The sequence below is a fragment of the Bos taurus genome, chromosome 26 (genome assembly GCF_002263795.3).
Source record: "Bos taurus isolate L1 Dominette 01449 registration number 42190680 breed Hereford chromosome 26, ARS-UCD2.0, whole genome shotgun sequence".
NCBI lineage: Eukaryota > Metazoa > Chordata > Mammalia > Artiodactyla > Bovidae > Bos > Bos taurus.
Window position 1 is genome coordinate 39553881 of NC_037353.1, and position 21520 is coordinate 39575400.

The following is a 21520-nucleotide window of genomic DNA, read 5'->3' on the forward strand; positions in this document are numbered from 1 at the left end:
GAGCAAGCACCTTTTAATTTCATGGCTGCAGTCATCATCTGCAGTGATTTTCAGTTCAGTTCAGTCATTCAGTCGTGTCCAACTCTTTGCAACCCCATGAATTGCAGCATGCCAGGCCTCCCTGTCCATCACCAACTCCTGGAGTTCACTCAAACTCACGTCCATTGAGTCGGTGATGCCATCCAGCCATCTCATCCTCTGTCGTCCCCTTCTCCTCCTGCCCCCAATCCCTCCCAGCATCAGAGTCTTTTCCAATGAGTCAACTCTTCGCATGAGGTGGCCAAAGTACTGGAGTTTCTGCTTTAGCGTCATTCCTTCCAAAGAACACCCAGGGCTGATCTCCTTTAGGATGGACTGGTTGGATCTCTTTGCAGTCCAAGAGTCTTATGCAACACCACAGTTCAAAAGCATCAATTTTTCGGCGTTCAGCTGTCTTCACAGTCCAACTCTCACATCCATACATGACCACTGGAAAAACCATAGCCTTGACTAGACAGACCTTTGTTGGCAAAGTAATGTCTCTGCTGTTGAATATGCTATCTAGGTTGGTCATAACTTTCCTTCCAAGGAGTAAGCGTCTTTTAATTTCATGGCTGCAGGCACCATCTGCAGTGATTTTGGAGCCCAAAAAGATAAAGTCTGACACTGTTTCTACTGTTTCCCCATCTATTTCCCATGAAGTGATGGGACCAGATGCCATGATCTTCGTTTTCTGAATGTTGAGTTTTAAGCCAACTTTTTCACTCTCCTCTTTCACTTTCATCAAGAGGCTTTTTAGTTCCTCTTCACTTTCTGCCATAAGGGTGGTGTCATCTGCATATCTGAGGTTATTGATATTTCTGCCAGCAATCTTGATTCCAGCCTGTGCTTCTTCCAGTCCAGCGTTTCTCATGATGTACTCTGCATATAAGCTAAATGAGCAGGGTGACAATATACAGCCTTGATGTACTCCTTTTCCTATTTGGAACTGGTCTGTGTTCCATGTCCAGTTCTAACTGTTGCTTCCTGACCTGCATATCTGAGGTTATTGATATTTCTCCTTGCAATCTTGATTCCAGTTTGTGCTTCATTCAGCCCAGCATTTCACATGATGTACTCTTCATACAGGTTAAATAAGCATAAAACCTACTTTGAGAGATTAAAAAAGATACCCCATGGAAAGTTCCTAGGACTTAACATATAATAGGTGCTCAAGAAATCACAATGATGATGAATGTTGTCAGTGGGAGGTGGGATTGTGTGGAAGGCCCTGCAGGCTCAGAGAATCATTTTGGATGAGGTTGCATTGGAAAAAGGTCCTGAAGACTGCATAGGGTTTGGACAATGAGCCGTGATGGGTGGTAAGGGCTCCTTCGTGAGGATAGCAAAGGCCTGGTGGCTGGAAAGCCAGAGTGTACCCAGGAAATGAGTGTGCAGTGGGAGGAGAGGGCATGATGGAGAGGCAGGTTGAGGAGGGCCGTTGGGGCTGGATCAAGAAGGCTCTGAACTTGGTCTGTTGGCAGTGGGGCTCATCTCTGCTGTGTGAGGTGGAAAAACTCTTGAGGGCTGTTGTATCCATGTTCAAGCAGGTGATTGCAGAGGCTTGTGAGGGCCTACTAGTTAGTCCAGGCAAGAGAAGAGAATTCTTGAAACATACCAGGGCTGAGATTGCTGTGTGTGTCTGTCCCTGTCTGTGAAGTTGGGACAAGCTGGTTTTGAGTGGGGACAGCGAGGCAGAGGCTGTGTTCTTTCCCTCGAGTGGCTCAGGACACCTGGTTAGAGCCCATCCAGTTCAGATCCACCAGCCCAAACTCTGCCCGCTGTGGAGCCCTCCCTCCACTGTTGGTCTGCTCCCCTTGGCCATCGCCATAACCCAGAGGGGTCTCTTATCTCCGTTTTTCCATCTGTGCCACAAATGGGGTTACATCAGTGAGGCCCCGAGGCTCTTCCCAGGAGAGCTCTCTGTGTTCTCCCCCTCCTCCTGTGTCCTCTGGTCTCCTAGATCTCTAAACAAGTGTCAGGCATGTGTTTCCTGGAGACTCCAAGGATGGCAGGAGAGGTGCTTGCTTCGGGATTCTTGGCGGCTGTGGAGGAGGCGTTGAAGGGTGGTTTCGGGGCCCAGCCATGCCTCCATCCCTCGGCACCCCCAGGGACACCGGCCACATACGATGGATGCCATCTCCACTCTGACCTCTTGACATGAGGAACTTGGATGCTTCGGCAACAAGGTCCTCAGACATCGCAGTTTCTCTCTGATGCAGGAAATGAGGTCCCTTCCTCCCGCTGGTCACCTCGGTGCAGAGGGCAGCAGCGGCGCCAGCCCCGGGGAGAGCAGGGGTAGCAGCCCCCCACCACACACACACACACACCCTCCCCCGCACTTACGTTCCACCCTTGGCCTGATGACTCAGCCGTCAGTGAGAACCAGCCTGGCAAGACATGACCGCGCCAGCAGCCGTCGCCCTTATTTAGCTCTATCTGGATGAGCCCTCCTCCCCGTGAGCAGCACCCCTACAGCTCCCCGCTTGCCCAGCCTCCTGACCTTTGGGCTCCCCCCAACCCCCGTGTAAACCCCACGTCTCCCTCAAGGTCCAGCCCTCTCCAGGGGGCTCTCTCACTTTTCCCCTAAATTCTTACTGCAAAGGCCGCCCTCCTCTGGTCTGAGATGAATCACTCGGTAATTATTTCAGGTGTGCCAGCTGGCCTCCGTCCTCTGATGGGGGTTGGAGGATGGAGGGAGAGTGATGGTGGGGGGCGGGGGGCTGGTCAGCCCTGGGGTGTCTGCAAGCTCAGCGCAGCATCAAGGGGCTCAATTGCGCCACCTGGTGGACCGGCTGTGGATGACCTGTGGAGGCCGAGTAGGGTTGGGGATGGGGGATGGGGGGTGGTGGGTGGGGGGTAGGGGGCTGGGGGGCTGTCGGTCTGCCCCAGGGGCTCCATCCCTGTCACTGGAGGTTGCTGAGGGAGGCAGAGGCTTGGGCGTGGCGGATGATCCGCACAGGCTTCCTGGGTCGAGGGCTGAGTTAAGCAACCACAGAGGCTTCCTGCCCAGACCAGACCCATGCCTTCCCCCCAACCACCATCCCTTCCTTTCCAACCTCGGTCCCTGAAACACCCCCAGGTAATCCCTGTTAGTCCGCTGCTGCTGCTGCTAAGTCGCTTCTGTCCTGTCCAACTCTGTGCGACCCCATAGACGGCAGCCCACCAGGCTCCTCTGTCCCTGGGATTCTCCAGGCAAGAATACTGGAGTGGGTTGCCATTTCCTTCTCCAATGCATGCATGCAAGTTGCTTCAGTCGTGTCCAACTCTGTGCGACCCCATGGACGGCAGCCCACCAGGCTCCTCCATCCATGGAATTTTCCAGGCAAGAGTACTGGAGTGGGTTGCCATTTCTTTCTCCAGGGGATCTTCCTGACCCAGGGATCAAACCCGGGTCTCCCGTATTGCAGGCAGATGCTTTACCGTCTGAGCCCCCAGGGAAGCCCAAAGCAACTAAGGCGACTTCCTTCAAGCCGGAATCAAACCGGCAACCTAAGGATGTCCACATTTATCAAGTCTGCAGTCCTCCGCTCTACTAGCTGAGCTATTGAAGGGTGCATATGAGAACAGGGAAGTGGGCCAAAAGGGAGGAGAGGGCCTGGGAGATGTGAAGGTGCAGAGCCCACGGGCCCCTGTACCATTGACCAGCCTGCACCGTTCATGTTCGGAATGATGCAAAGGGCTCTTCTCAATGTGCTGTGGTATTCAGAAAAACCCTTGGACAGCCCTCCCCTCTTGTTACCTCAAAAGTGTGTTTTGGTTACACACACAGCAGGAAGCCCAGGACCTGTGGCCTAGGCATCGAGAACAGGCCGGAGTGCGTCTGGGCCGTCGTAGGGCTGGAGGTACAAAGGGGCGAGTATGCGGAGTCTGCCCGACCCGCTGGGCCTGCCGGCCACTGGCCCCGTCCGACTGCACCCCCAAGTGGTTCTGAATTCAAGGTCAATTTTACATTCCACGGGGAGGGGTGGAACAGGTTATTTTCCTCTGTGATGGGGGGCTTCTACCCACAGAGAGTGGATAAGGCACACCTGAGCTCGAATGCCCCATCTGTTCCCCGCCTCAAGGGAGAAGAGCCTGGGAAGCGTCTTGGGCAAAGAGGTGGGGGGGAGGGGGTTCTCTTGCTCCACATGTGACTCAGGGGGCAGGACAGGTGGCCCTGCAGCCTGAGGCTCCTCTAGGAACCAAGTCCTTTCTCACCAGGCTGGAGGGGAGAGCTCGGTGGTCCGCAAGCCCAAGTGTGCACGCTGTGTCTCTGAGGGGCGAACTGTATTTTAAGCCGTCTGGAGTTGGCCATGGAGATGCCCTCCTGAGGGGTGCCTGGGGCTCGTCCTGATGGCCAGCACGGTGGACTTCTGGCAGGTCTGCAGACCAGTCACGTCAGGGTTGGCCAGCCGTGGGCTGCAACTGCCCTAGACCATCAGGAGGCCCAGTGTTCACAGTGGGGCCACCAGTTCCCAGACACCCCTAGCCCCCCAAGCCACATCAGCACACGTTTCAAAGGACCCCTGGTGCCTGGATCCGACCCCTGGGTTGGGAAGATCCCCTAGAGAAGGGATAGGCTACCCACTCCAGTATTCCTGGGCTTCCTTGGTGGCTCAGCTCGTAAAGAATCCACCTGCAATGTGGGAGACCTGGGTTCAATTCCTGGGTTGGGAAGATCCCCTGGAGAAGGGAAAGGCTACCCACTCCAGTATTCTGGCCTGGAGAATTCCATGGACCACATAGTCCATGGGGTCGCAAAGAGTCGGACACGACTTAGCGAACTTCACTTGGTGCCTACCCGCACACTCTTGTGTAAAGTCGGAACCTGCAGGCTGGGACCCCTTGAGGAGACCACCTGGTGACCAAAGAAATAAAAGTATCGCTTCCAACACTGCTGGCCCGAGGGGGTCCCAGGCGCCAGCGACCTCCACCAACACCCCTTCTCCAGGCTGCATTCAGCCCCACAAATATCCAAGGGCCTCGCGGTCTTTTCTGTTTGGTTAGAAATTAAGGGAACATCTGTGACATGGAGGAGAATGACCCCAATCCTTCCACTCTGTCCTGACCCTCAGCTCCATCCCAGAGGGGCAGTCCTGCTGGAGAGAGACACAGCCTTGCCTGCCAGAGCTCTCGTGGCATTCCTGAGCCCTCAGGGCAGTGAGGGGGACATTATTCTCCAGAGCCCACCTGGCCTGGAGGAAACACCCCTCCCTTCTCCAGCCCACCTCACAGGCCTCCTGGGACCAGCAGGGATTAGCTTCCTGGAAAGAGATCTAAAACCGTGTGGAATTCTCCCGCCTTCAAGCCACAGAGGACAGACTGTGGTCACCGGGACCCCGGGGCCCTTTTTCTTACGTGATGCGTCAGACCTCGCCTGTGGGGAGAGCCTTCTCAGTTTGGGGGGAAGGACCAGCACCTCGGATTCCCTCTGATGTCACTAGAACAGCAAATGCCTTTTTGAGCAGTGGCGCGGCCCGCCCTCACAGCAGGTTTGGGTTTTTACGTTCCCAGCTTAAAGCTGCCAACAACTTCTTATTCCCTTCTTATTGGCAGAAGGTGTCGTCCCCCAGAGTCACTCGAGAGGGGGTTTGGTTGGAATCGCTTTGTCTCTTCACGTCATCGAGCCACAGACTGGATTTAAACCCGTGGTTGTTAAACCAAACGCGTCATCACCAGCTACTAACTCCCCTCGGGGCTTTGAGTGTAGGCAGCGCTCCCAGAACTCTCCTGCCAGCCGGTTCCAAGGAATGACAGTGCCGAGACTTCACGCACAGCTGAGCCGCCCCCAGACCCCCGGAAGCCCCTCCCGTCTGCTCAGGAGTGGGGAGGGCCCAGGCGGGAGGGCCCAGGAGGGGTGGGAGGTCTGAGGCCACATTCTGCTTTGCCTGTGACCCTCTCCTCAGAAGCTTTCCCAGATGACCCCCAACCCTCTGCAGTAGCACCCCACCACCACCGAGACCAGTGGGTCACCACCCTGAGCGGTAGCATCTTCTGTATAAGTTCCAGGTCAGCCCACAGCTAAGGTCACATCACAGGGGCCTCCTGGGAGATGGCGGTGAAAGAGGGGAGCCCACACAGGTGGTTCAGACATCCCACCACTTCCAACCAGCTTCACTCTAGACCCACCTAGCCTGGTATAAATCCCATCTCTGCCGCTTGCTGGTGACCTTGGGCAAAGGTCTTAACCTTTCCAAGCCTGTGGTTTCCTCATCTGTGAAATGAGCATCATTGTAGCATCCAACTCACACGGCTTCATTGACTGGTTCCAGGAGAAACGGTTATTTCTGACCATCGTCCTGGTGACAGTGAGGCCATGTCTGGAGCAAGGCTCGCAGCTCCAGCAGCCATGTGGGCATGGGACGTAGCCCTGGCAAGCCCGAGCCAGGCCCGCGTCGCCACCTTCTGCTGCTCCCCCCGGCGCAGGGCCGCCCCTCCACGCCCTGTCGCCTGCTCTAGACGCCCTGACGCCCACCCTCCGAGGACACTGCCCCCCTGTGGCTAAGGGGTGGGGGCAGCTCTCGGGGGGTCCCTTCAATGTGAGTGCTCACACCCTGCCCTCGGCTCCGGCCACAGCCCCAACACAGGATGTCACGATCTGTGTTCGCAGAGGAGGATGGTGGGGCTCTGAGGAGCAGGGTGGCCTTACGGGGTCGCCACACTGTCAGCGGCAGAACAGAAATCTGACCTGAAATCCAGGCCGGTTGGGTCACCACCTTCCATTGCCGCCACCTCCCCGCACCACCCACCACCATGCGGGGAGGCAGCCGGGACCAGGTGCGGGCGGGTGGGGCCCCGTGGCAGCCCGGCCCCCTGCCCCCTGCCCCACTGATGCCTCCTCTTCTCTTCCTGCCTCCAGTCCCCAGTTTTCATCACCCAAGTTGGACGGGACCTGGTCTCCCAGACGGAGGAGAAGCTCCTTCAGAAACCCTGCAAAGAACTCTTCTCGGCCTGCGTGCAGTAAGTGCCCCGGGCCCTGGCCTCCCCTCCTCTTTCCCTGTCCGGGGGTCAGGACCCTCAGCCTCCTTGTGGGTTTCCACCCGGTCACCTGGAAAGGGGGCTGCCTCTCGTGTCCCTCCCCCGGAGCACTGGGCACCCGGGGGCCGGTCTTCAGTGCCCCTCAGCAGCCTGTGTATGAAAGGAAAAGAGCCTAGGGTGCCAAGTGCAGAGAAAACATGTGCTTCAGATGATGTTGAAACCAACTGGCTCCCCGGCCGCTGAGACAGAGGCATGTGTAAAGCTCTGCCCAGGTCTGGCTGGTTTGGAAACCCTTCCTGCCCACCCCACCCCCCCACCGCTGCCACCCACCCGCACTGCCGACGGAGTGGGGCTACAGGCTGCCCCCGGCCACACCCCACCAGCTCATCACAGGCTGCAGTGCGACGTGAGGCACGTCAGTGGGTGTGGTGCCCGCCGAGCATCAGTTAGGCTCCATCATCTCGCACGGATGTGCCGCGAAGCTACATGTAGGCACTGGGCTCACACCCATTCCTGTGCCCACACGCGCCCTCCCCGTGAGCTGACAGGCAGGGGCACAGACTTACCCACCAAGATCACAGCAGGTGTGGGTGCACCCTCGTTCAGAGCTCGCAGCCCAGACATTAATTGGGCACCTGCTGTGTGCATGTCACTCAAGGGACACCTTGAGAGCAAGAGTGCAGACCTGCTTTAACGGCTCAGTGCCGGCGCTCCATGCACTGTGGGAAGAACTGGGGTGTTCCGGGGAGGGTCAGCTTGAGGCCCAGCCCTGTGGCAGGTGCTGAGGAGAGACCACTGTGGGCAGAATCCGGGCTTGCAGGTGGCCGAGGGTCGGCCCTGACAGTGGGTGGGGGTCCCTGGGCTGCCCCCTGCCCTTGAGGGAGTGGCCATCCTGGCCCCCCACGCTGGCCCCTGTTCTCAGTCTGGCAGGACACAGTCTCCAAGGTTCTCTCACTCTGAGTGTCCCCCACTTCCCCAGGTCCCAAGCGCCTGGGTTTGACTGGTCAGTGTGGCCACTTTTTAAAGGGAACCAAGCCCGGCCCTGCCTGCAGCCAAGTTCAGAACCCTCCAGGGCCTGGCCTGGGACCTGGCCCACAGCAGGTGCCCAGTAAATTCTACTGCATGGGGCTTCACTGGTCCTGACCAAATCCAGAGCCCATTCCCCTCGGCCTCTTGCCAAGACACCCTCTGCCTCAAAGTCCCAATCCCTCCCTTGTGCATAGTTAAACAGTGCTGGGTTCTCATTTCAGCTCCTGTCCCTTCTTCAGAGAGATCTCCTGGACCCCTCAGGGGCCTCACTTCCTGCTAACTCATGATAACATGCCCCTGGGGTCATTTATTTATTCATGGTCTGTCCCCCTCACAATGCCAAGGCATTGTGTCCTGGAGCCCAAGCGGTGCCCAAGGCAAGTACTGACTACACGTCTGCGGGTCAGTCAGCCTCAGACAAGCTTTGTAGAATGGCCGGGGCCTGGCTCCCCTCCCACTGTGTCTGTTGGAGGCCCCTGTGTGTCTGCATTTCCAAACTCTGGAGGTGGAGGAGGCTGGGCAGTGACCTGCTGCTCTGGCCCTGCCCACCTGCAGCAGAGTCAGGATGGTGAAGCGTTCATCCATTTGTCCCCTCCGAGCTAGGTCTGTCCACGACTACCTGAGGGGAGAACCCTTCCACGAGTACCTGGACAGCATGTATTTTGATCGCTTTCTCCAGTGGAAGTGGTTGGAAAGGTGAGTGCTTCCGGGGTGGCACACCTCACACACGAGTGTGTACAAGTGTGTGTGTCGGCGGGGCGGGGATATGAGTTTTTCCCGTGACAAGTTATATAGAAATCAGTTACTTCCCTTGGGTCCATGGCTCAAATAAAATGAACCGTTCTCTTCCTATTCATTTCCTGAGTATTCTAGAAATGCTCTATGCTTATTATTGTGCACACAACACACACACACTCATTCACACATATACTCAGCGTTCTGTGCTTATTTTTTTGGTTCACTGTCTTTGGGAAATCTTGCTCTGCCAACCTAAAGGGCTGCCATATTCTTACACTGAGACTTCCCAGGTGGCACTAGAGGTAAGAACCCTCCTGCCAATGCAGAAGACATAAGAGACTCAGGTTCGATCCCTGGGTTGGGAAGATCCCCTGGAGGAGGGCACGGCAACCCCCTCCAGTATTCTTGCCTGGAGAATCCCATGGACACAGGAGCCTGGGGGGCTACAGTCCATGCGGTCGCATGGAGTCAGAGGTGACTTAGCATGCGTCCACATAGTCTTACATAGATGTGCACATTTCTCATGTAACCCACCCCCTATTGATGGACATTGGAGATTGGTCTCAATTTTGTGTGCAACCTTCCCTAAATAGTGAATAACTTTGTATATAAATCTTTTTTTTTTAATTAATTTATTTATTTGGCTGTGCTGGGTTTTAATTGCAGCCCTCAGGATCTTCAGCTGCAGCTTGTGGGATCTAGTTCACTGAGCAGGGAGCAAACCTGGGCCCCCTGCACTGGGAGCTCAGAGTCTTAGCCACTGGACCACCAGGGAAGGCCCCGGCCATACATCTTTATGTACTTTCAGAGATACATCATAGATATTCCTAGCAGAGGAACTCCAGGGGCAGGGTTTTCAGCTGTGAGGGGCGGCTAGATGTCCCTCCCCAGCTGCTGCCCACTTCCTAGTCCTGCCCGTGCCCCGGGTGTCTGCTTGGCCTCAGCTTCAGCCACACTGTTCTTGGCCTGTGAGAGCCGGTTTCCTTCTTGTTTACCTTTCATCTCTAATCGTGGGTGAGACCGAGCATCTTTTCACGTCTTTTATTTCCCACCTTATGCTTTTGAACTGTGGTGTTGGAGAAGACTCTTGAGAGTCCCTTGGACAGCAAGGAGATCCAACCAGTCCATCCTAAAGGAAATCAGTCCTGAGTATTTATTGGAAGGACTGGTGCTGAAGCTGAAACTCCAATACTTTGGCCACCTGACGTGAAGAACTGACTCATTGGAAAAGACACTGATGCTGGGAAAGATTGAGGGCGGGAGGAGAAGGGGACAACAGATGATGAGATGGTTGGATGGCATCACTGACTCAATGGACGTGAGTTTGAGCAAGCTCCAGGTGTTGGTGATGGACAGGGGAGCCTGGCATGCTGCAGTCCATGGGGTCACAAATAGTCGGACACAACTGAGCAACTGAACTGAATTGATTCTCTTCAAAGAGCTCCTGCACACACAGCAGTGACTTGGTCAGGCAGAGGTGGCCTCTGTGTGACTGATGAGAAAGGAGAGGCCATGAGTATGTGGCTTGCTGGGTCACCCAAGAGGGTGTAGTGCAGCCAAGGGGGGACCCCGGCCCAGGACCCCCGAGTGGTGCTCTGCCCACTACAGCACCCCCGGATTTGCAGGTCAGGGCAGTGTTTGCATTAAAGACATACTGTGGGGACTTCCCTGGTGGTCCAGTGGTTAAGACTCTGCCTTCCAACACAGGGGATGTGGGTTTGAAACCTGATCAGAGAACTGAGATCCCACATGCCACAGGGTGTGGCCAAAAATAAAAAACAATTAAATAAACCCAACATTGTAAATCAACTGTTAGTTTGCTAAGTCATGTCCTGCTCTTTGCAACCCCATGACTGTAGTGCGCCAGGCCCCCTGTCCATGGGATTCTCCAGGCAAGAATACTGGAGTGGGCTGCCATTCACTTCTCCAGGGGATCTTCCCCACCCATGGATCGAACTCAGGTCTCCTGCATTGCAGGCAAATTCTCTACTGTCTAAGCTACCAGGGAAGCAAATAAATAAAAAATAAAGCCATACGGGGTGAGCTGGTAGGCAAGGATGGGAGCTCCCCCTCCCACCACCAGGGTTCCTGTGCCGGAGGTCTGGCGCTCGTTGCCGTATGTATACTCTGTGGTCAGAAAGCCAGGAGAAAGCAGGTCAGAAAGCCTCCTGCTCCTGCACGTCTTTTGGACCCATGCGTAGTCCCCTGCAGACGCCTAGGACGCACACCTGGGGGACACGAACCTCCAAAAAGCTGCACTCGCTGCCCTCCCTGCCCTCTTCAGGGAGATCTGAGGATACACCCCGCCCTACATCCTGGGGGACGTTTGTCTCCACCCTGACCGATGGGGTGACAGAGGAGCAATGGACGAGCATCTCTGTTGGCACGTGGCCTGCCTCTGGCCACCTTGCCCGTGCACGTCATGGCTCCAGGACCCACGCGAGGGCCACCAAGAGCCCACAGCCTGATCTGAGTCCGAGCTCAGCCTCCTCCTGGGGAGCCAGGGGAGGGCCGCTCCCCTTTCCACCCCTCGGCCTCCTCACCTGTGACGTGGGGATGATAGCAGTGCCTGCCTTGTGGGCGTGGTGAGAATGCGATGAGAGCACAGCACACAGCTCAACAAAGCCGGCCTCCTTGGGAGGTGAACGGCTGAATGTCATCGTCGTCATGCATCATCACTGAGCACTTTGGCTCCGCCATCACCACACCTGTCTAACGTTTTGGAGGCAGCAGCTGACCCTTGCGGGGCGCAGTCTGGTGGGGAGGTATTCATCTTGCCCCACCTTGCTCCACAGTTTGGAGCCCTGGGCTGTATCACATAACCCGGAACTGTGCCCACCTTCCTGGGGTGGTGGCGTGGGCTCAGGACACCAAACCTGGTCTCCGAAACAGACTGTTTGGACCCCAGTTCCAACTGTCCCGCTTACCAACTGAGACCGTGGGCATCTCATTTCACCTCTCAAAGCCTAAGCATGCCCAACTGCCAAATGACTGCAGATTCTCGGGATTACCTGTGTCCGTGAACAAGCTGCTTCGAGCAATGGGGACTGTTACCATAGAGACCCTCAGAAGGCACCACGTCCTTTATCCTTAGAGTGCTAATGATGACATCTGACACTAAGAGGCTTACAGAGAACCTTTGGAGATATATATAGATACAGATACCTTTTCAGTATCTCCATTTTACTGAAGATGCAAGGCTCGGAGAGGTTGGTGGGTTAGCCCTGGGTCACACAGCAATGCCTGGCAAGGCTGGAAGCTGAAGCCCAGGTCCCTGGCTCAAGTCCTTCAGCCTTAGTTTATCCAGCATCCTGTTCCAAAGGAAGCCTTTAGCTGTGGCCCCTGGCTTTCACTTTACTTGTCAGGACCAAACACATGAAATAGAGAAATGGACTTTTAAAATCGGTGTGTCGACCTCAAAAGAGTTATGCCCTTTTGAGGCCATGAAGCTGTTGAAGCCAGCAAAGCAGGACCCTGGCCTAGAAATGCCCTGAATGATTGACAGCAGCCCCGCTCCCCACTGCCTTTTTTCTTGCTAACAAGATCATGGCCTGTTGGTGCTGTGCTGTTGAAATATTAAAGGGATTTTTTTCCCTCCCAAGGTTAACCAAGAAATTCCTCGGAAATTGTATTACACTCATTTCCCCCAGCAGAGGAGCTCTGTGGTAATGTCGGCCGACTGTTTGTTCTCCATGTATCGTAAACTGTTGGCCCGGACGCCTTCATGTGGTTTCGAGGGCAACTGGAGGAAACGCTTCCCAGGGCCGCATGTTGGATGCAGGCGCATGGCGGGCTTGCTCCAGGCCAGGCCGCTCGTGTGCAAGATGCAGAGCAAGGGGGAGTCCAGCAGAGGGGCAGCCTGGACCCTGCTTCCTAAAGAAACACTAGGAAGAGGCAGTGAATCACACACATGAATTCTAGACAGGCCAGGGAGCGTCCAGGAGAACAGCGCCTAAGAGAATAGCATGGTGCCGAAGCTGTGATTCCCACTGAAACCCAAATCCTCTTCAGGACCCAGCAGTGAGAAGCGTTTCCATGGGAGTTTCATTCAGGAGCCACTGGGTGACTGGAGATTGGTCTTTCTCGAGCTGACCCAGTTCTTTGGCCCATTCCAATCCCATACCAATCCCTACGCTGCGGAAGAAACTTGGGGTGGAATTTGGGGATGCTCAAAGATAGTCCTTGAGAGTCAAGAGCCGATTTTAACATCGTAAAAGCTGCTGCTTCTTACCCATTAATCGATTGATGGCTTTTTAGGTTGTTTCCATCTCTTGACTATTGTGGGTAATGCTGCAAAGACCGTGAGAGTAGAATAGGATCGTGTTTCTACAATGGAGTATTACTCAGCCTTAAAAAAAAAAAAAGAAGGGAGTCCTGACATTTATGACAACATGGACGGACCTGGAGGACATTATGCTAAGTGAAATAAACCAGACACAGAAAACAAGTACTACGTGACCTCACTTATATGTGGAATCCACATAGGCTCATAGAGGCAGAGAGTAGAGTGGTGGTCACCAGGGGCAGGGAGGGGATGGGAGAAACGGGAGATGTTGGCCCAGGGTACAAGGTTGAAGTTACGCAAGATGAGTCAGTTCTAAGGATCTCACATACAACAAGGGGACAAGAGTTAACAGTGCTGTATCATTTACTGAAAATTTGCTAAGAGGGTAGATCTTAAGTGTCCTTGGAAGAAAGGAAGGAAAGAAGGGAGGGAGGGGGGAATGTTAATTTGGGGAGGTGATAGGATGTTAATTAGCTTGCCTGGATGATGATTTCACAATGTATCAGATCAGATCAGTCGCTCAGTCGTGTCCGACTCTTTGCGACCCCATGAATCGCAGCACGACAGGCCTCCCTGTCCCTCACCAACTCCCGGAGTTCACTGAGACTCACGTCCATCGAGCCAGTGATGCCATCCAGCCATCTCATCCTCTGTCGTCCCCTTCTCCTCCTGCCCCAGTCCCTCCCAGCATCAGAGTCTTTTCCAATGAGTCACAATGTATACCTATATCCAAACATCAGGTTGTACTCTTTGTCAATTACACCTCATTAAAGCCAAAAAGAGAGAGGGGGAAAAACCTGACTTTTCTTAGCCAAATAGGCCAGCAATGAAAAAACACACGCTATCTACAAGGTGGAGTCCTTTGCTGCAACTAAGTGGCCATTTCTTTCTTTACTCCATGAGCCCCACCTTTGCCCCATGATCGGAGGCTTGTCTCATTAGACATTATAAATGGTTTTGGCTAGTTAAAATGGGGAATCGAGAGACATAAGGTGATTAGTCATAAATATCAGCGGTGCTAGTGGTAAAGATGGAGAAGGCAATGGCACCCCACTCCAGTGCTCTTGCCTGGAAAATCCCATGGATGGAGGAGCCTGGTGGGCTGCAGTGCATGGGGTCGCTAAGAGTCGGACACGACTGAGCGACTTCACTTTCACTTTTCACTTTCATGCCCTGGAGAAGGAAATGGCAACCCACTCCAGTGTTCTTGCCTGGAGAATCTCAGGGATGGGGGAGCCTGGTGGGCTGCCGTCTATGGGGTCACACAGAGTCGGACACGACTGAAGTGACTTAGCAGTAGCAGTAGCAGCAGTGGTAAAGAACCCACCTGCCAAAGAAGGAGACATAAGAGATGCAGGTTCAGCCCCAGGGTTGGGAAGATCCCCTGGAGAAGGGAATGACAACCCATTTCAGTGTTCTTGCCTGGGAAATCCCATGGACAGGGGAGCCTACCCAGGGTGCAGTCCATAGGGTCACAAAGAGTCGAACACGACTGAAGCGACAGAGCACGCACACACACACACATACACACACACACACACACACCTTTTGGCAGACAGGATCTTCTCCTGTCCTGATGTTCAGGGGAGTCCAATGCCCTCGGTCCTTAGAGAGTAACCAGACTGGTCGTGGGGATCAGCAGCCTCTCTGTTCCCAGGAGGCCCGTCTTCCCAGGGCACGTCTGCAGGAAGGAACAGCTCGGGCGCCTGGGGACAGGAGGCGCAAGCTGTTCCGCCAGGCAGGTGTGGACGCAGGGCTGCGGTTTCCTTCCTGGCCTCCATGGGACACCGAGCCTGACTCCTGGCCCTCTCTCTTCTCCCTGCACTGAGGACACAGCTTCCTTCTGAGTGCAGCCGCAGAATTTGCATTTGGTAGAGAGAGGGGAACCACAGGGAAAGTGCAGTGAAGCAGCCTCTGCTCACGTTTTTCAAGCCTCCTGCTCTTCCCTTCCAGTCCAGGGCCGAGGGCGCCCAGCCCCTGAGCCAGTGCTTGAGGGTCGCGTCTGCAGCGGTGGTTCCTGAGGGTCCCCAGGGCAGGGTTTGGAGGTGTGTGTCTTGCCCCGCTCAGCTCCTCTCAATGCTGCCCTTGTCTGTTTCTTAATTCTGCATCTTAATGCTATGAGACCCATGCTGGATTTTTGCTTTTCTTCCAGGCAACCGGTAACCAAAAACACTTTCAGGCAGTACCGAGTACTAGGAAAAGGGGGCTTTGGGGAGGTGAGTGAACATCCACATATTCATGAAAAGTTTCTGGACTCTTGTCACCTTTACTGTCCCTTCCGGATTGGCCTGAAAAGTGTCCAAAGCAGGGCTTCTGAGCAAATGGCTGGGTCATGCGCCCCCTGGTGGAGAAGGCGGGTGAGGCTGGGGCCTTGGGAAGGTCACTGGTGTCTGAGGAAGGGAAGGAGGGTGGCTGGATGGAGATGCTGGAGCCAGCCTCAGGCAGGGTTCAAGTCTACAGAAGGAAATGTGTGTTCTTGATTGTGTTTGGAGGGTGAAGTGAGGACATGAGGGGCCTAAGTATGGCCCGGCCATGCTGTTAATATGCACTGTTATGCTTAACCTGATCTTCCCCAACCTTGTCATTCCCGTTTTAGAGATGAGGAAAACTGACGTTCAGAATGGTTAGGTAACCCAGGCAAGGTCACACAGCCGAATAAGGGCAGAACTAAGACCAGATCCAAATGCCCTGAGTCTCATTCATCCAAATCATACAGTCAGAGTTCCCAGGGGTCTCCCATGACTGCCCCCTCCCCAAATAAGCCTCTCCTACCAGCAGCTGGTCCTTCAAAGTCCCCAGTTATTAGCAGCTGCATCTGGTTGGAAGCTTGGGACAGAGAAAATCTAGTTGCCCCTGAGACAGGAATGGTTCTTTCAGCCTCGGCCAGCCATGTAAACTGGTACAGATGGCTGCTTCTCCACCTCCAAGGGCTTGGGTTAACCTGAGATAGCACCAAAGTCATCTGGACGGCAGGGCCCTGGGAGCAGTGGGTCCATGGCCAGGCCTTGCTCACTCCGGAGGCTGGTATACCCACAGGCCGGGGCACGGCCGGCTCTGGCCGCTGTGGTTCCCAGCCCTGGAGACACCGCATCCTGGCCTGGAGGAGCCTCAGAACGGCTTGGTCTCATGTGCCGTTTACGCTTGTCTTCTCTTTTGCCCCCACAGGTCTGTGCCTGCCAGGTTCGGGCCACGGGTAAAATGTACGCCTGCAAACGCTTGGAGAAGAAGAGGATCAAAAAGAGGAAAGGGGAGTCCATGGCCCTGAATGAGAAGCAGATTCTGGAGAAGGTCAACAGTCGGTTTGTGGTGAGTGTCAGGGCCTGGGGGACAGCCCCGCCTCAGGTGACCGGAAGTGTAGCAGAGCCCCCCTCCAGGTGACCGGAAGTGCCCAACGCTCCATCCTTCTAAAGGCAGTTGGGACTGACTGTGTCCTGTCCCTGGAGTTGGCTGGCTCCCCTCTAGGTGTGAGCTTCTGTTAATACCTCCGTGGAAGAAAGGGTCCCAGCCAAGGAGCTTTGTTTCCACAAACCCCTTAGGCTGGTTTCATCATAGGAGCCCAAAGCATCAGGCCCATCTCGTTTATACGCGCCTGTTACTCCGTCCAGACGAGGCTCTCCTGCAGTAACAAACCAACCCCCAACTCAGAGTAGCTGGAAGCGGCAAAGGGCTCTCATCTGAAGTCCTGTCAGATGAGGCGTCCTTCTCCACCTTCCCGCAGACGGATGCCCCTCCACACCCGCTGGGGTAGTGGGGACCTGGAAGGGGACCTGTGTTTGGCCAGCTCTCAGCGTCTCCCCCACTTGTTATTATAAAACACAATATATATATGGGTAAAAAGTCAAACCTCACGGAAGGATGCCAAGTAAACATAGAAGCCTCCCTCTCTGAGTAACCACTGCAAACATGTTGGGCTTCCCTGGTGGCTCAGACGGTAAAAAGTCTGCCCACAATGCAGGAGATGTGGGTTCAATTCCTGGGTTCAGAAGATTCCCCCAGAGAAGGAAACGGCAGCCCATTCCACTATTCTTGCCTGGAGAATCCCATGGACAGAGGAGCCTGGCGGACTATATAGTCCATGGGGTTGCAAAAGGTCAGACATGACAGAGACTTTTCACTTCACTTGATACATATACAGGCTTTATTATTTTTAGCCAATGGGATCTTGCAACAAATCTTAGCCTGAAGCATTGCTCCCCTTAAATTGTAAATCTTCTATAACCTGACAGATAGCTGCGCCTCTTTTTTAAAGCTGTGCACCATTCCTGTGTACAGGGAGGAGAGAGGCCGTGACCTGTGCAGCCACAAGTAGAAATCACGTCTGGTTTTGAAGGCACCACAACAGACAAGGCTGCCCCGGGTCCGTTCATCCTTCAACATCCCTTTGGCGTATTTCTGTGGGGATGTCCAGGAGATGGATTCCTGGTGGAGGAATCACTCTGTCAGAGAACATGTGCATTTCCCCCAGTTACACCCCCACCAGTTGTGCCTGATGGCAAGCAGCACCATCCACCCAGGCTGCCTGCATTCCCCAGAACTGGTGGGTTTTGTAAGGGGATGCCCAAAGGGGACAGAAGTTCTAACCACCTGATGCACGCACATGCTTTTGTGACTTAAAAGCAACAGACACCGTCCTGTGGGGACCCATGAAAGGTGCCAGCTGCCCCTTCTGATTCTGCTTCCTTGCCTGGAACTGCCGAATTGGATGGAGGGACAGCAATGGGGCTCAGGGGGTGGTGTGAAGCGGCTGCAGCTCCCCACGCTAGTCCTCCCACCCAGCTTCAAGGACCCCTGAGGAAGAGGAGCAGATGTGGGGGTCCCTGGAACCCCAGTGCATGGCTGTCTTGTGCTCCCAGGTCAACCTGGCCTACGCCTACGAGACCAAGGATGCCCTGTGTTTGGTCCTGACCATCATGAACGGCGGGGACCTGAAGTTCCACATTTACAACATGGGGAACCCCGGCTTCGAGGAGGAGCGCGCCCTGTTCTACGCGGCAGAGATCCTGTGCGGCCTGGAGGACCTCCACCATGAGAACATTGTCTACAGGTGAGCGGGCAACCCCAGGTCCCCCATCTGAACCTGAGTGAGTGAGGCCAACCCTTCCATGCTCTGAATTGGTCACTCAGCCTTGCCCTCGAGTTGAGGCCGGGTCATCGCCCTTGAGTCAGACAGACTCCCACCCTGGAACCGAGAAAGGGAGGGGGATCGCTTGGGGGGGGCCAGGTGTTCCCTCAGAGTCGATGAGGTTGGGCCACTGGTCTCTTCCCACCCAGTACCCAGGAAGCTCAGTGAGTGGAGCCTGGTGGTCTGATCCAGAACCAACCCTTGCAGGACTTCTGTAGGTTCCCCACTGAAGCAGGCATCAGAATGGACCCCGGTCTCTCCCACCCCAGGACCAGGTGTCCAGATTCTGTGACCAGTGGCCTTCAGACTCTTCTCGCAGGCTTCCTCCAAGAATTTTGAAAATCTCTGTGCCCTCCTATGTTCTAAGTAGACACCTAAAATAGTCCATCATATGTTAAAATAGTGGCTAGTATTACTGATGTTTTTAAACTGAACTCAAGTGACATCACATATCTAAAGATATCCAGTGGAATCTAATTGCTGTAGCAAATTGACCTCCACCATCATGTAACTAGAAAAAATGCATGAAAACTCTTTAATGGTAAGAAATTTTCTATCATTCTCTACTTCCTTTGGCCTCCAGAGACTGTTATTTTACTGTAATTTACTTTTTGCATAAAAGTCCATGATCAGCATTCCACTCTGAAATATATGGATGTAGATAAGATTTTTAAAAAATTCTCACTGACCATAAGGCTCTAAATGTTAAAGTAATTTCTTCTGTTGAATTGCCCTGATATTATGATGAGTAGGTCCCACTTCAAATTGGGACCCTGGAGGTTTCACCCTATGGATCTGGGCACCATAGCAATATGCAGGAGTAGGGAGGAACCTGCTTTTCTTCTGTCAGTTGGGAGAAGAGCTATTGAGAAAGGACAGGTGGGAGGGGAGATCCTGTAAGATGCCAGGACAAGGCACTATGATGCTAAGGATCTAGAAATGCATATTCTTGAAGTCCCAGCACATGGGTGACTCTCTCATCCCCCACCCACACTGGGCACACACAACCCAGTTTGAAGACTTTTGTCACAGGGCTGTTGGTTAAGAATATCTTGGGAGCCCAAGGTTTTGAAAATAAGGAGGAATGGTCTTGATGACATCCCCTCCCCCCGCCTCCCACATCTCCCAATTTATGCTTTTGTTTTGTTTTCATTCAAGTGAGAAGAGAGTCAGAAAAATTTCCCTAAGGGTTGAAAAAAGAATCCTCTACTTGATTGTTTTTCTCTTAAAAAAGAAAAAGAAAAAAAGGCATCCCTCCAAGTTCTAGCCTTTCTATTAATACTAGGGAGGAAGAGAACCACGGTGCCTCCCTGGCCCGACCCCTTACTATAGCCTCTCTGTGGGTGTGGGTTCTGTGCCCACTAGCCAGCTGTCTTTCCAACCTGGTGGTCGGTGGTGGCCGATTAATTGAAATGAGGTCTCCTGCCCTTATTTGGAAGGGTTAGCACATCAAAAGCATGGAAATTAATAACAATGGCAACAAAAGTATGTTGTAATAAGTAACCACATACAGACCCCAATTATCACTCTGTGAGCTTGCATCACTGGATTGGGCACATGAACCACTCCCCATGAGGACAGCTGCCCTCAGTTTAGTGAACAAAGCCAGTTGGTTGAGAACCAAATCCTCAGTCCAGATGCCATGTGTGGCATCCGCACAATGGCTTACCCGCATTACACACCCTGTCCTGTTGGTTATTCTTCAATTCACAGAGAAGAGCTTTTATTAATAAAACCAGACACTCTGCTGCCTCTCCCCCTTACAGTGGAAAGGTTCTCTTTCTCATGAGCATGACCATGTCTTGTAAAGAGAAGAGAGACCTTGGAGACAGGAGGTGGTGGCTGCGTCTACAGCTGCGCCTGGTGGCTATGCTTTCTCCCAGGCTGTGGCTCAGCTGGAGCTGGGGGAAGTGCCAGGCTTCCCGGGGGCCCCATCCCAAAGTGGGTCTTTGTCCTGGAGGTTACCATTCTCTCCCTTACTATTCTCTGACCCAATTCTACAGCTGCGGTTTTGTCCTCAATAACTTCTCTCCATTCATTCCCAGGCCTGGCTCTTGCCTTCAGGGCATCCGGAGACCTCGAGGTCTTCCCATCCCTGGAGGAGGTCTGTCACCTCCCAGCCCCAGGGGTGCTCAGTGACGGACTAACCTTTGCCTAACTCCTTTTCAGTCACCCTCCAGAGTCGAGAGGATACCTATGGCAGACAGCAGCACTTGTTTTAAATTAATACCGCAGGGAGAGAAGTGAGCCCAAGATGGTCTTGACCCAGAGAGAGACCAGACCTCCTGAGCCCAGAGTTGGGGAGGGAATACTCAGGCCTGAGTAGCTCAAGGGGGTCCACGACAGATGCTGGTGTGCCCTTGCCACCCAGAACACTCACACTCACATGCTGGTGGTCTTTCCCTTTCAGAGATTTGAAACCTGAAAATATCCTGTTAGACGATTACGGTAAGTCAGGCAGCGGCCCCGGGGATCCTTTTCCTGCTCTGTAGCTGAGCGTCACAACCCAAAGGGAGCAGGAGGCTTCCAACAGAGACTCAAAGATGCTGACCCTGGGTCCAGGGGAGGGCAGAGGGCGTGGACAAAGCTCCTACTTGGCAAAGAAGGATGTGGCTCAGTGGGTGTGACTTGTGATTTTTCCCCTTAAGCAAATTGTTGCAGTGGAGGGTGGGGGACAGGAAGAGAAAGAGAGAACCAGCACTGAGTGAGGAGTGGAGGGTTCCAGAGACTGGGCAAACATCTAACTCTCACACAACTTCCCTCACCCCATCTTTCTAGTCTGTGAAATGGAAACAGTGGGCCTTGCCCTGCCTTCTTCAGATGGTGGAGGCTGGTGCTGAGGTTCTGACAAGATACCTTGATAAGTTGTTTTACCAACTGTGCGTGCGTGCGTGCATGCTTAGTCGCTCAGTCTTGTCGACTTTGCGACCCCACGGTCTGTAGCCCACCAACCACCTCTGTCCGTGGGATTCTCCAGGCAAGAATACTGGAGTGGGCTGCCATTTCCTCCTCCAAGGGATCTTCCTGGCCCAGGGATTGAACTCGGGTCTCCTACATTGCAGCTGGACTCTTTACCATCTGAGCCACCAGGGAAGCCAGCTCTATGTTAGGTGTTCTTACTTATCTGTCATCATTGTTATTTTCGTATGTGTTTGTGCACACACACATGGATAACAAAGAGCCACCACAGGAGCCCCTCGCGACTATTTAGACTATCACACCTGGGAAAGGGTTGTCGCATCTTCAACTAAATTGCCCTGTCTTTACAGAGGGAGCAGGGCCAGCTGACCCTGTGCCCATTTTACAGATGATAAGATTGAGGCTCAGAGGAGCCTACTCTCCCCCTACAAATATCAGTGGGGAGTGGA

The 21520-nt window shown here is 54.0% G+C and overlaps 1 protein-coding gene across 1 annotated transcript in view; it reads left to right on the forward strand.

Moving 5' to 3' along the window:
• GRK5 (G protein-coupled receptor kinase 5) overlaps positions 1 to 21520 on the forward strand; it is a 228061-nt gene that overhangs the window by 193609 nt on the left and 12932 nt on the right. The window contains exons 5-10 of the mRNA NM_174331.2: positions 6860 to 6960; positions 8611 to 8703; positions 15183 to 15246; positions 16196 to 16336; positions 17884 to 18074; positions 20563 to 20600. Of these exons, the coding sequence (NP_776756.1) occupies positions 6860 to 6960; positions 8611 to 8703; positions 15183 to 15246; positions 16196 to 16336; positions 17884 to 18074; positions 20563 to 20600 (628 nt within the window). The remainder of the gene's footprint in view (positions 1 to 6859; positions 6961 to 8610; positions 8704 to 15182; positions 15247 to 16195; positions 16337 to 17883; positions 18075 to 20562; positions 20601 to 21520) is intronic.